Below are 13,960 nucleotides of genomic sequence, written 5' to 3' on the forward strand. Positions count from 1 at the left end.
CTGTCCTGTTATCATGAGCTCTGCAGCAACTTTCATGAGCCTCCCAGGAAGCCTGAGGGTTGTATCAGACACGGTCCCAAGACGAGGCAGGAGGGGGAGGGCCAGCCTCAGGTCAACAGCTGTACTCAGACTCCTCAGAGGTGACCTGGGAGCCTGTGTGGCCTTTCTGCGGCAGACGCAGGAGCTGTGACAGCAGATGTCACCTGCTTTGCTCACAGTCATGCAGCCAGATAGATAGGAACTGGTCTCTGGGTCCTCTGGCCCTCGCCTTGGACTCACATGGCCAGGGGGCCTGAAGAGGGTCACGAGGTCAAGGATCCACAGCAGGCCACCAGCATCGGGCAGCAGCTCTGTTTGCATTGGTGGTGAGCCGAGAAGGCTCCGCTTCTGAGACTGGAGGCCAGATCACATGGGTGCCGTGGGCAGGCGGGGCATATGTTTGTCATGCACATCCCAGAGCAGCATTCAAAGGCTCTGATCCAGTCGGAGTTCTAGTGTCACCCTCAGGTCTCCAGTCAAGCCACTGTCGACAGCAGGTTCAGCCTGCTGGGGACAGGTTACTAGATAGACTTAGTCAGAAACCTCCCCAGGGTCTTCCTCGCACTTTGCATGGGAGCCTTGAGGAGGGCGGACGGGGGACCACGACCAAGCCTTTAGCCCTCCTGGGTAGGTGCTCCCTTTGGAGAGTGAGGGCCCTGATCCTCGCCCCTCCTGGCTGGCAGTAGCCCCTAAGTGGTGGCTGCTGGGAAATGCACCTCTCCTTTGCCTCCCCCTTAGCGCCCCCAGCAGGTTGGCCGTCTGCACACACGGATGAGCACACACATGCTCACGTGAAGAGTCAAAACCAAGATCCGATGGTGGTGGTGGTGGCGGGGGGTCCTGCTGGGAGGTGTCAGAACAGCCTGCACCTGGCACGTGGGCAGCTTGCCGTCTCCCCATTGGTGCAGAGATCTGTCAAGACTGACCCCGCGCGGGCCGAGGTGGCCAGAGCCTGGCTGCTGAGGTTGAGCACCCCCCCCCCGCCACTGGTCCCCATCCCGTCCACGGAGCCACCTGTCTTCTCCTCTGGTCCTGTCCCTCCCCTGAAGAGCTGAGGTGGGGCCCAGGCATCTCCGGAATGCTCCCCGGGGTCGCCCTAAATGTTACGGCTGACTGCTGCCCTCCCCCCTGCTCTAGGAGGAATCAGAGAGGCAGCTCAGCTCGACCCAGGCGCAGACCAAGGAGGCCCTGCTGGCTCTCCTGCCAGCACTCGCGGACTCGGCTCACCAGGTAGGAGGCGAAGTGGCGCCCTTGGGGCCCTGCCGCCCATAGGAAACGTCCCCGGGCCCTACCTTGTGTGTCTTGTCGCAGAGTTACACCGAGTGGCTGCAGGAACTCCGAGAGAAGGGCCCCGAGCTGCTGAGGCCGCCGCCGGCCAGCACAGAACCCTCCCCGGTGAGCATGGGTGCCGCGACATGGCCCGCCAGGGCCACCACTCACTCTTGCTCTCCCCTGTTCCCGGGAAGGGAGGGGGCCTGGAGCTGTCTCATCAGGCAGCTGGGTGAAGCCTTTGTGCTCGGCTAACCGGAGCCCGGTTTGCCCTCAGGACCTGGCGTCCAAGCTGCGAGAGGCCGAGGAGACCCAGAGCAGTCTGCAGGCCGAGTGTGACCAGTACCGCACCATCTTGGCGGAGACGGTAGGGTGTGAGAGGCACAGCCTTCGCCAAGGCTCTGGGCTGGGTGTCCCTCGGGGTGCTGCTGGGAGAGAGCTCACATAGCCTCCAGTCAGTGGGCAGGCCAGTGGCCCCGGGGGACAGAGCCCTGGGTTTGGATGCTGGCTCTGTGTGCCCTTGGGTGAGTCCTTGCCCCTCCCTGGGCCCCAAGGGGATGAAGGAGGTGCTCAGGCCTTCCCCTGCTTCTGAGCAGGGGAGAGGGCCGGGCCGCAGGTTTGGGGCTGGGGGTGCAGAGACAGTCATGACACAGACCAGTCTGGGAAAGGAAGAGGGGAGCATTTGGCAGGTGGCGGGCTTGAAGCCACTGTGTGACTTCAGGGGCCACCTAGGTCCAGCCCTCCTGTCTGACCCCGTCCTGGACCTGAGATCAGCTGGTGGCAAACCCAGCAGAGTTGAGAGTCCTGATGGCGTCCTTCAGGTCACAGACCTCATTCCGCTGCATGGCCCACACACAGCCTTCGTTCGCACACTGGCCAGAGACCCCTGCTCTAGGACTGTGGCCACCTTCCTCTCCGTGTGACAGCTATGATGAACTCAGAGATGGGCCGCACCGACAGCCAGGCAGCCATCTGAGAGGAGCCAGGGGGGGCAGGAGGCTGCAGCTGTGCTCATGGGGGCGGGGTCTGTGGGGAGAGGGGCCCTGCCTCAGTGACCCTTTCCCCCAGGAGGGCATGCTCAAGGACCTGCAGAAGAGCGTGGAGGAGGAGGAGCAGGTGTGGAAGGCCAAAGTCAACGCCACAGAGGAGGAGCTCCAGAAGGTACAGGAGGGGCCCCGAGACCCTGGGGCGAGTGACATGGGAGTCGCTCCAGCAGGTCCACCTTCCCTAGGAATTGAAACATAACTTCCCAGAGGCCAACAGCTGGATCAGAACTCATCAAAACCAGGGCCAAAGCTGACGGGGTCATGTGGGTCTCCTGGGAGGCACAAGGCGAGTTTGCTGGGTTTCAGTAATGCTGCGTAAAGTGTGATTATGGAGTGACCGCCGCCGCCTCAGTCTCCAGAGCCCCCACCCACTCCCACCCCAGGACAAGGCTGCTGGTCATGTGTGGGTGGGCACCGTTGGGCTTCCTGGGAGAGGCGGCCTGTCCTGCTCCAGTCCAGGGGCCGTCTATAAGGACACCTGGTGCCACATCCCGGGACTGTCCCCTTCCAGGGGCTCGCATTTGATGGGACCTTCCCCTTATTTTGCAGTCGCGGGTCACAGTGACACATCTCGAAGAGATTGTAGAGAAGCTGAGAGCAGAACTTGAAAGTTCAGATCAGGTAGGCATGGGGGCTGCTTTCCTGGTTACGGAGGCCACCGTAGTTCTTTTTCCCCCGGGGGCGGGGGCCGCATGTGTTGAGAGGGGCAAATCTCTCTTGTCTGTCCTGTGAGCCACCTGCAGCCTCAGAGCGGCCTGAGACAGCTATGGGCTGTGCAAAGTGCCTGGCCCAGCACATGGTGGCATCTGTGGCATGCGAGGGGTGCAAGGGGCCCCCTGGCATGCAGCAAGTAAATCTAAAAGCTCTCCTCCAGGGCGGAGTGTGGACCACGTCTGGGCCCAGAGATGCTGGAGTCCAGGCCGGTGTTTTGTTGCCAGGGATTCACTCCTGCCTGTTCTGGGTTGGCCCACTGCCAGCAGGCCACGGGCCATCTCCCAGCCCTTAACCCAGGGCAGCCAGCCTTGTTGCAGCCTGTCACCCTGTCCCCTGTGGTCAGAGCCTCCTGCTGGCCCCCTCGGGGCCTGTGACGTGGGCACGTGTGTATGCAGGTGAGGGAACACACGTCACATCTGGAAGCAGAGCTGGAGAAGCACATGGCGGCCGCCAGCGCCGAGTGCCAGAGCTACGCCAAGGAGGTAGCAGGGGTGAGTCTGCCCAGCGGGGTCTCCAGCCCCCCCCAACACACACAGCGCTCATTAATATAAACTCAAAGCCTGGATTCACAGCTTAGGGCCCTGCTGTGGGTCGGCTGAGCTGAGGAGGGGTGTCACGGGGCACACAGCAGGAAGATCGTGCCGGTGACAGGAAAGCACACAGCCCGGACCGCCTCCTGAAGCCAGTTCTCTCCCTGGCCCCGGGGCCACCATTTCAGGGGCAGATGGGCTTAAATCTGATCCTGTTTTCTGACCATTCAGAAGTGGAAAGACAAGCTCAGTCCCCACAGTTCTGGTTTAATCTTGAACTTTCAGCCTTATTTTATAAGATGGCCTATAAACGAAGATCCAGGACGCGCCTGTGATGGCATCTGTCTTCCCCGGGTCTTCAGAAAGAAGCAGTAGTTTGGGGAGGCTGGGGAGCCCCTGCCTGGCCCGCTAGGCTTTGCGATGCTGTTGGCTGGGAGGGTGGGGGTTTAGATCAGCATGTACGTGTAGGTGTTAACTCCCAGGAACTGGTTTTCTTCTCCTTTTCCCCCATCGCTTGGATCTGCTTTCTCTCCAAGTTGAGGCAGCTTTTATTAGAATCTCAATCTCAGCTGGAGGCAGCCAAGAGCGAAGCCCAGAAACAGAGCAATGAGCTCGCCCTGGTGAGTGAGCGCGCGGGCAGGAGCGGGGCCTGTGCCAGGGTGTGAGTACGTGTGCATGTGTGTGTCGTGGTTCTCCACCCCGCCCAAGGCCACACTCACGGCAGAGTGGGGTGTGCCCCGGTGTAGTGTGGGGGCAGGCTTCGATCAGTCGCGCTGAAGGGGCTCCTCACGTGTTGGCCCAAAACCCCGAGCTGAGCAGGTGGCTTCCGGGGCCAGCGCTCCCGCACCACTCACACAACCTCTACTGCGACCTGGCCCTGTGAAGGCGCTTGCAGCTCAGGGCAGGGGTTCTGGGAGGTCAAATCTCTGTGAGCCCCGTGGCCCAACACTGCCCCGCCCTCAGGGCCCTTGGGTGTTTCCCCATGTCAGCAGGGGCTCAGACCAGGTCAGTCAGACCTGTGGGTGGGCACCAAGGCCCATGGACCCGGGGCAGGGAGTCAGCCCTGGGTGCCCATTTGCTGCTGTCCAGGGCTCCCACCGTGCAGGTGGCCTCGGGTCCTCCTGGATGTCTGTTTTGGTGGCTGCCCGCTCCATGCCACCCGGGGAGGTCAGTGAGGCCCCACAGAGCCAGGCCTCCCCCGTCCCGGTCCCAGCTATGGGGCTGCAGCGGCGAGCCGCGGCCTAGAAGGCTGGTCTGTCCAGGTGGATCTGCGGTCTTTCTTCAAATCCTGAATTGGTTGTTAACAGTTAGAAATTGGCAGGTTTTGGATACAAACCCACGCGCCTGGTTTTTTGAGGAGACAGAAGGTCTGGTCCATGGTGCTGGCTTTCCCACAGCAGCATCTGCACTGGGGCACGAACTCCTGGCTCCATGGGGGCCCCTCGGGTTATTCGGGCCTCACATGGGACTGTCACACCAGAGGGCGGGTGCCATCCACGCTGACTCACCTGAGCCCGAGGGCCACTCACCAAAGCTGTGGCCTAAGCCAGGTCTGAGTGACGAGCCCTAGGGGTGCTGCCCAGGTTGAGGTCAGTGTGCAGAGAAAACCCCCAAATTCCTCATCCTCAAAAGCCTGCACATTTTGGGGTCACCTTTGGGGGGCTGCTGTTGGGAAGGTAGCAGAACAGGGTGCCCTCACACTTGGGGTACCCTTTGGAGCAGTGCCTTTTGCAGGGGGCCCGAGACCAGCCATGCCCTCTGGGGAGCACGTACCGGAGGCCCACCCGGATCTCCCGACAAGAACCTTTAACAGGGCTTCATGATGTTGCTTCTGCTTCAGATTTGAGGCCCAGTGCCTGGGGGGCCACCACAAGTGTCACCTGCTCCCTGCGGTGGAGCTCTGGTGTGAGGGGATCTTGTTAGGCAAGTGTCCTCTTGTGACTTTTTTTTAATGTTTATTTTTGAGAGAGGGAGGGAGATATTTATTTTTGAGAGAGAGAGAGACACAGAATCTGAAGCAGGCTCCAGGCTCTGAGCTGTCAGCACAGAGCCCAACGCGGGGCTCAAACTCCTAAACCGTGAGATCATGACCTGAGCTGAAGTCGTAAACTTAACCGACTGAGCCACCCAGGTGCCCCTCTTGTGACCTTTTTAAGGCCCTAAATAGTGGGCCTGCACCTGGAAGGAATCTGGGACAGCGACATAGGCGGTGTTTGTGTCGAGCCTGCCCGCTGCCTCTCACTCTTTTGGATTCAGTAGCTCAGTGTGCCGTGTCCATCAGGGGTCACCTTGCCACCGGGGAGGGTGCCATGGCTAGCCTTGGAGCAAAGCACATGGGGCCAGTGTGGGCCTCAGTTTGGCTCTGGTGAGGGGTCATGGCACTGGCCCCCCACCCCCATGAACCTGCATGGGGACTCTGACACAGGTCATAGTTACCAAACCAGGCCCCCCACAGGGGCTTCAGCCGCTGGGAGCCTGTGCCAGCCTCCTGAGGGGCCTGTGCGTGTGTGCGTGACACTGTGTCTGGCTGTGTATTTGCACAAATCCACCCTCCCTGTTTCAGGTAAGGCAGCAGCTGAGTGAGATGCAGAGCCACGTAGAGGATGGTGACGTAGCTGGGTCCCCGGCTGTCCCTCCTGAGGTCCCCCCAGCAGAGCAGGACCCCGTCGAGGTTAGGGCGGTGAGCTGGTCCCCAGATGTCTGTCACTAACAGCCCGTGTGGGCCCCCTCGAGCCCGGTTGGAGAGCAAAGGCGGCAGGCCTCTGTTTTGGCCGAACACGGGCGACTTGTGGCCCCCACCACCTGCTCTGCCCACCCCACTCTGCCCAGAGAGGGGCCGCCAGGTTCTGAAGAAGTCCCAGAGCAGAGGAAGGGGCCAGGCGCTGGGTCCTAACAATTGTGTGCAGGAGGAGGGGTGAAAGGGGGAGTCCGGGCGGCTGGGCCCCAGCTAGGGAGTGGCCTCCCCCTCTGGCCCTAGCTGCCATGTCACAGCAGGGTGCTTGCTCTCCAGACTTCGGACCTGAGCAGCTGTGGTCGGGAGCCCTCAGCGGGAGGCAGGGGCCTGTCACCAGCATAGCAGTGGTGGGCACAGCCCCAAGGGGCTGGGACTTGCACAGTGGCTCTGAGGCGTCCCAGTCCCGTGGGTTTCATGAAAGATGTCTGAGGTCGGCAGAGGTCCTAGCAGCATCTGCTTTTAATCCCCCAGGCTCTGGACCTGAGGGTGAGGCACCAGCTCCCCAAAGGGGGAGTCTGGGAGTGACGGTCAGCTGGCTGGGGGGCAGGGAGAGGCCGAGGGAGCGCCAGGAGCAACTAGGAGGCAGAGCCAGCCCCGGAGCCCTGGTTCCCCGGGGGGGGGGGGTCTCCCAGGTTCCCACAGTCTGTGCGCTGTTTCCACACAGCTGAAGACACAGCTGGAGCAGACAGAAGCCCTCCTGGGGGACGAGCAGGCACTACGGCAGAAGCTCACCACCGAGTTTGAGGAGGTCAGGCCCTGCCTGCGCAGCCCTTGAGTTGCTGGGGACAGTGGGGGGCGCGGGTCAGGGGTCTGCTGGACAGTCTGGCCTTGTCCCTCCCAGTGGGGGGTATTGCTGCGCATGTGGGTCCCGCCTGCACTCCCCGGCCTCAGCCACAGGTGGGCCTGCCGCTTGTGGGGCATCCCGCCCATGCCCCGCTGCCCTCTCTCCCCCAAGGCTCAGAGCTCAGCGTGGCGGCTCCAGGCAGAGCTGGAGAAGCTCCGCAGCACGGGGCCCCTTGAGTCCTCAGAAGCAGAGGAGGCCACACAGCTGAAGGTAAAGGGGGGCGGGGGCATCTGTTCAAGGCTCAGGTGGGGTCAGGAAAGGAGCACCTCTCCCACCCCACCCCGACCTGGCTTTTGCCACCATCCATTGTCGCTCTTGGCGGTGGGAGGGGGAGACCCTTGAGCAGGGGCCCACCTCGTTTGACGGTGATGGGGGGTGGAAAGGTGTCTAAACCTCCCCTGTCATACTCAGCAGTCACCAGTCAGTGGGGCTGTTTACATTAAAGTGGAAGTTCAGTTCCTCTGTCACCCTGGCCACAGTGCACTGTAGGACATCCCCGGTGTCACAGGAAGCTCTCCTGGTAGCTGGGTCATAGACCTAACTGTCCCTGGGTGACCAGGAGACCACACCCTCCCGCCACCTTTGGAGGACTCTGGGTTCCCTGGCATTGGGGTGTGTAGCCAGGCGGTCTTTCTGCTGTGTGCCATGTGACAGCTGATCCCCTTTGATCCTGTGACCACCCGCAGGAGAGACTAGAAAAAGAGAAGAAGTTAACCAGTGACCTGGGACGCGCTGCCACCAAATTACAGGAGCTTTTGAAGACGACCCAGGAGCAGCTGGCAAAGGAGAAAGACACAGTGAAGAAATTGCAGGAGCAGCTGGACAAAACAGTGAGTGTCCCGGCCCCGCCCATGGCCTTGCCCCCCACCCCCCCATCCCCGGCCCTGGGCCCTGGCCCACAGCAGGGCTGAGAGTCAGGGTGCGGAGGGCCGGGGGAGGGGGTGGGGTTGTGGAAGCCCCAGGACTCCTGCGACACAGAACAGATGGGAGACCCAGGCCTAAGGGCCGGAGGTGGTGGGGACAGACTCCTGAAAGCAGGCAGTAGGACACTTGGCCTGCTCGGCCCAGCACCCACCTTTCTGTGGCTCCTCTTGTGGGAAGTACGTCTCTGACACCCACTGGCAGCTAGGTCCTCGCTTTGCAGCCTGGGGGACCAGGGTCCTCACCTAATCAGGGCCCTCCCTCTCCTGTGTCCTTGGCTCCTGTCAGTCACCGGGGTCTACTCTGGTTTTCCAGACTTGCTAGGCTGGGTGTTCTCTGAAGGGACGGGGGAGGGGGGGGGGATGTGAATCCCAAGGCAGGACTGGAGGTCCCTAGGAGTTACGGGTGAATGCTCGCCTTGGCCCTTTAGCCCCAGCCTCTCCCTCCCTCTGCCCACCTTTGTTCGCAGGACAGTAGCAGCTCAAAGGAGGGCACTTCTGTCTGAGTCTCCTCTGCAGGAAAAGAAGTTACTGTTCAACTTACCAAAATGCCTTACACATTCCTTACAAATAAATAAACCAACCGACACAGCGTTATCCAGGCCCAACTTCCAGTAGCTCTGAGAGAAGCCATTAGAGACGAAGAGTCTCTTAGAGTCACAGAACTAGATCTTCCAGACCCCCGTTTGTAAAAGAACCTTTGTCACATTTGATAAACACTATTCCCCAGGACCAGCCCTGGACCACCACCGAGCAGACGCCAAAGCCCTTATCAAGCTCCGTGACAGACCCCAGGGTGTGTGCTGGGGAGGCCGGGGCCTCTGGGGACCCGTGTGTCAATCAGTGCAATTGTTTTCTCTCACTGGGCTGTGGGNACAGCCCAGCCTGGCGAGGCAGCAGCCCCTCAGCTCTGGGAGAAGTTGTCAGCAAGAACTGAAGTATGACCTCCTGGATGTTAATGCCATTAAAACCAACATTGTCGCCCGGCACTTCTGTCTCATCTGGTCTCCTGGGGCTCCCTGACCTGGCCGCTAGGCCCAGGGTGAGGAACAAGGAGGGGCTGGCCCGCTCAGGGGAAGAGCAGGTGTGCTGCTTGGTTTCCCTGAAGTCAGGAGAGTTGCAGCTGTCTTAGGGCTATGAGGCTCGCTATTTCGGGGCTCTGCCCAGCACCTCTGGTCGTGCCACCCAGGGCCCATGGCACCAGATGTGACCACTGCCCCCAACCCTTGAGGATCTGACGTTACCTAAGCAGGCCCCGGGCAGCCTAGGCTGCGGTCACCGTGGTGACCTCGGTGAATGGTCGAGGAGTCTCTGTCCTGGCTGAGGCATGGACACTCATCTGTTCCCTGGGGTGGGGGGGGGAGACAGTCCAGAGCCGGAGCGGCCCGCTCAGACTTGCCAAGATCCTCAGACCCACTGTGTCTGTGGCGGCGGGAGGCAGCGTGGGCGTGGAGTAAGCAGTGGGACTTGAGCTTCAGCAACACCCAGATTTGACGGGTCGAGTCCCAGGACGGATGGGACCAGGCCAGGAGCAAGCAGAAGGTGAATCTGCACAGACTCGGGGTTTGGTGGCCGGCACCAGCCAGTCCTGTTAAGGGGCCGCCTCGAGCAAGCGCTGGCCCCTTTCATCACCCTCCTAAGCCTCAGTCCCGGGACAGGAGCTGGACTGGCTGGGGGAAGGGTGCTGGGGACAGACAAGGACAACCCAAGAACTAGTCTCCACTGCCTGCTAAGGGACCTCCGCATGGCAGGAGTCAAATCCAGCAGAGGGCACCTCTGTGGGTGGCTTGTCTTGGGACCCTCGAGACCCAGGCAGCATATTCTCGAGGCTGCAGCCTATCTGCTGACCAACACCCCCGAGGCCAGGCATGACACAGACCTGGACCTGGCTTCTGGAGGGCGCCTTGCCTGTGGGCCACCTAATCGTGCTGTGTGGCACCTACATGTTGCAACGTATTGGGATAAGGGTGCTGGGAATTGGGGGATGGCTCCCCAGAAAAGTGAGCTTAAGCTGGAGTTCACCAGAGCAGGAGACGTTTGTCAGGGGAGGGAAGGAAGGCCCAAGGCCAAGGGGACAGCAGGTGCAGGGACAGGAAGAAGCCAGGTTTCGAAGGACAAGGTATGGGTAAAGCAGTAAGAGCTACAAGATTTTTAAGCAAGAAGAGACCACCCTGTTCTAGAACTCTGGCGGGGGCTAAAGTGGAGAGAGGAAGCCCACAGGACTCAGGGCTCCAATGGCATGCTTTCTGGCAGGAGACTGAATGGGAGAAGTGACTGACAATGCCCGATGCTGGCCAGGTGCCCAGCCCTGTCCTTGGTTCTCACGTAGAACCTTCCAGTACCCCACCCTACAGACATTTTTACCAAGAATCCCCACAGAACGGAAAGCTCACCTGGTAAAAGGCAAGGCAGGTTTCAGACCCACCTCCTTACTATCCATGCCCATCCATGCATCACACAGCCTGGAGGACCAGCTGGGAGACAGCAGAGTTGTGGAGTCCGTGGACGCCATGAATAGCGGCCACTGAACACCCCCCCCTCCAATTAATTCTGTGGTCCCTCACTGTACCTTCCGTTTCTCCTATGCACGAGGAGCAGGGATTCCGTGCTAGAGGACTGGCCATGGTGGAGGAGTCACAACCCTCCTCCCACTGACACAGTGGCCTTAACCAAGGCCAGTGGTTTGGGGCCCTGGTCAGTCTCCTGTTGGGAAACCGAGGCTAGACCTGGCCCTGCACCAGGACTCCTGCCTCAGAATCGTCACCATGGTCCTGTGAGCCTACATTTCTAGTAAGTTCCATCCCCTTGCCATGCTATTCTGGGCAGATGCCCTCTGAAGGCACAGGAAGGGGGGCCTTGGGGCAAGAAAGGCGTGGGAGAGAGACCTGGGAGGTACCAAGCTGCTGCCTTTGGGTGCTACACGGTGGCAGCTGCTCCCTGGGTTGCAGCTCCAGCTCTACCCTGCTCAGACCACGTGGTGGAGGCCCAGTATCCACCTATGAGGAGGAGGTAGAACAAGGCAGGGTGTGGGGCCCCTGGGGGCTCTGAAAATGCCACCTTGGAGACCACCTGCCATTCGTCAGTCCTCTGCTCTACGCAGCCCCAAGGCCAGCAGAAGGAAACCCAAGTTCACCAAGCACCCTGCTAGGGTCCGCCTGCCTCTGCCTGGCCGGTTGACAGGCACCCTGGGGTGCCGGTGCAGCACAGGGCAACTGGCTTTTGCAGTCACTTGTTAAGTTTAATGTGGAGGTAGGAGCCCCCCTGGCTAGGCTAGAGCCTGGCTGACCCGCTAGCCTGCCCACAGGAAGCACTGCTCTTCCCTAGGCCTGGCTTCACAGAGGCCACAGCCTGGGCTCAGCACTGCTGCTGCCATCTGAGACCCCGACAGCGCAAGTGGGAGAGTCCTGAGAACATCCAGTCTACACCATACCCTTCCCAGGCCAGGAATCGACCAGAAGCTGGAGGGTCACGCAGCCCATAAACAGGATCTCCAGACCTGGAGCCCCACCATGCCAGCAACGACTCTTCTGACTTCCTCTGGTCATCTCAGCGTGGTACTTAGTAAAATGTACAAACACCAGGATGCCTGGCCTGTAGGCAGCAAAAACAAGATTCTAGAAACCACCGGACATCTTCCATAAATGCCTTCTAAGCTTCCTTCAGGTTCGGGTCTCACAGGATTCAATGCCCAAAAGAACTCTTGCCCTTTCCTGCCCCAGTTCCAGTCTCATCCCTGGCAGTGACCAAGACCTAACCTTAGAATTCCAGATGTTAGAAATGAGGAACTCTCCTGGAGTACAACAGGATTAGCTTAAGGACAGAAAACGAGAGGTCCAAATTGTAGTCCCAGTGCCACCCAGTAGGAGTTAGGTGACTACTTCCCTACCAAGGGCACACTGGCTATGGGCTGGGGAAGTCTCAAGGACAGGCCTGGCCGGCCAGACACAGCTCAAGTTACACAAGCCTGCCTTCCACCAAAACGCTGGCTCCTTGGAACTTCACCCTCTTGCAGCCACAATGCAATTATGGGTGACCCCTGAATAACTCAGGGGCTAGGGGCAGGATACCCCTACCCTGCACAGTGAAAAATCTGTGTTATTACTTTTTCTTAAAGTAGGCTCCATGCCCAGCACAGAGCCTAATGTGGAGCTTGAACTCACAACTCTTAGATCAAGACCTGAGCTACCCAGGCAGTCCTGTGTATTACTTTGACTCCTCCGAAACCTTTACTAATAGCCTACTGATGATGTGAGGCCTTACGAATAACAGATTAACACATTTTGCAAATTACACTACATTCTTACAGTAAAGCTAATGTTAAGAAAATCATAAGGAAAATCCACAAATAAATGGACCTACACAGTTCAAACCTGTGTTGTTCCAGTGTCAACCATAAGGACCCTTCTAGCTGCAGCTCAGCCGGAACTCGGTCTGGAGACCGTTACCGCGTTTCAGAAATGCCCAGATCACAGGAAGGTAATGTGTCCTTGGGCATATCCAATCTGTGAATCCCAAGAGCAACAAACCAGTCAAGAAACAGAAGCTGCCCTTCCTGTGTAGGGGCCAGCCAGCACTCCGGCCAGTTCTGCAAAAAGGAAACCACTCGACTGGGCCTAATTCTATTATCTGAGTCGCTGCGCTGTTTTCTCAGGGATTAATATTCCCTGAAATAACAAACTTCACAGTCAAGCTCTGAATTTGTTAGCAATGGCTTTATTTGCTTCTTTCCCAGGGCAAGAGAGTTATCGCTAAATGAACCTTTAGTCAGCTTTCCACAAACACATTTTTGTAATGTGTCTACACTTGTAAAAACGTAAGTGTGTTTGCAGAGAGCAGAGTGTACCCGCAGTTTTCTCACCAGTGTTGGCTGAGGTCTCAAACTCCAATTCTGCATCAGAATTACCTGGAGTCCCTGTTAGCAGGATTCTTGGGCCCCAACCTCAGGAATCCAGTAAGAATCTCTCAAAAGTTCCCCTAGGTAGAGATAATAACTATTAGCATCTTCCAGTTTCTGGTGTATGAGTGGAGTGTTGGGAAATGTTTACGTTCTCTTAACATCCCTGTACCTGGTTTGAAATCCTTTCCTTCCCACAGCCATGCATCCCTCTCCCACACCCCCAACACACACACACAAATGTACACACACCATCAGCAAAGGGTGGTTACACAAGTAGTGCCACATGTCACAAGCTAAAATCACAGAAAAAGGCTTCCTCCTTTTAAAACTCCTTGACCAAATACCTGGCTGCATCTACCTGCCTGATTCTTGAGTGGGGCAGCCCTGGCCTGCGCCGCTTCTTGGGAGGGCTGTTAATATACATGGTCCCTGAAAGCACTGCTTTGCCATAGAGAAACAAACTCAGGAAAAATGAGTGACAAGCAGCCCATCAGTAAATCATTAGCCAGCACTGTCTTGTAGTCTTTTTTTTTTTTTCCTTGAGAGAGCAAGCAAGCAAGAGCGGAGGAGGGAGCAGGGAGTGAGAGGGAGTGAGAGAGAGTGAGAGAGAGAGAGAGGGAGAGAGAGAGACAACCCTGGGATCACAACCTGAGCTGAAATCAAGAGTTGGATGTTCTTCAACTGACTGAAATACCCAGGTGCCCCTAGACAATTCTGAAAGTACTGTGACTAAAGTGTTAACTTTTTTGCCTCCCAAGTAAATCAGGGAGGAGGCAGAAGCCTGGTATTTGAATACACATTTGGAGTAAGAAAAGGATTCCCAATTTTTACACCAACTTCCTCATTCAATAAGAGGAGGAACTGTGATCTTAATTCTAATGGTCTGAAATACTCAAACCGCCATGCCTTACCCATTTACAGAAGGCAAAGTCCTTCACCCCCAATTCACTGAATAATACACGAGAGG

General features: G+C 58.3%; 1 protein-coding gene across 3 annotated transcripts in view; it reads left to right on the forward strand.

Annotated features, from left to right (window-relative positions):
• The window catches only part of RRBP1 (ribosome binding protein 1), a 41,733-nt gene extending 33,040 nt beyond the window's left edge, over positions 1-8,693 (forward strand). Inside the window, exons 12-23 of one of the 3 annotated variants that reach the window (XM_077750224.1) lie at positions 1,177-1,269; positions 1,351-1,434; positions 1,586-1,675; positions 2,377-2,469; positions 2,904-2,975; positions 3,464-3,559; positions 4,135-4,218; positions 6,162-6,278; positions 6,997-7,080; positions 7,288-7,386; positions 7,863-8,006; positions 8,567-8,693. In XM_077750224.1, coding sequence (XP_077606350.1) covers positions 1,177-1,269; positions 1,351-1,434; positions 1,586-1,675; positions 2,377-2,469; positions 2,904-2,975; positions 3,464-3,559; positions 4,135-4,218; positions 6,162-6,278; positions 6,997-7,080; positions 7,288-7,386; positions 7,863-8,006; positions 8,567-8,602 — 1,092 coding nt within the window. In that variant the 3' untranslated portion in view covers positions 8,603-8,693. The remainder of the gene's footprint in view (positions 1-1,176; positions 1,270-1,350; positions 1,435-1,585; positions 1,676-2,376; positions 2,470-2,903; positions 2,976-3,463; positions 3,560-4,134; positions 4,219-6,161; positions 6,279-6,996; positions 7,081-7,287; positions 7,387-7,862; positions 8,007-8,566) is intronic. The other 2 variants (XM_077750225.1, XM_077750226.1) reach the window with 2 other exon arrangements.
• The last annotated feature ends 5,267 nt before the right edge of the window (positions 8,694-13,960 follow it).

Source organism: Crocuta crocuta, unplaced genomic scaffold (genome assembly GCF_008692635.1).
Source record: "Crocuta crocuta isolate KB4526 unplaced genomic scaffold, BGI_CrCroc_1.0 scaffold209, whole genome shotgun sequence".
Classification (NCBI taxonomy): Eukaryota; Metazoa; Chordata; class Mammalia; order Carnivora; family Hyaenidae; genus Crocuta; species Crocuta crocuta.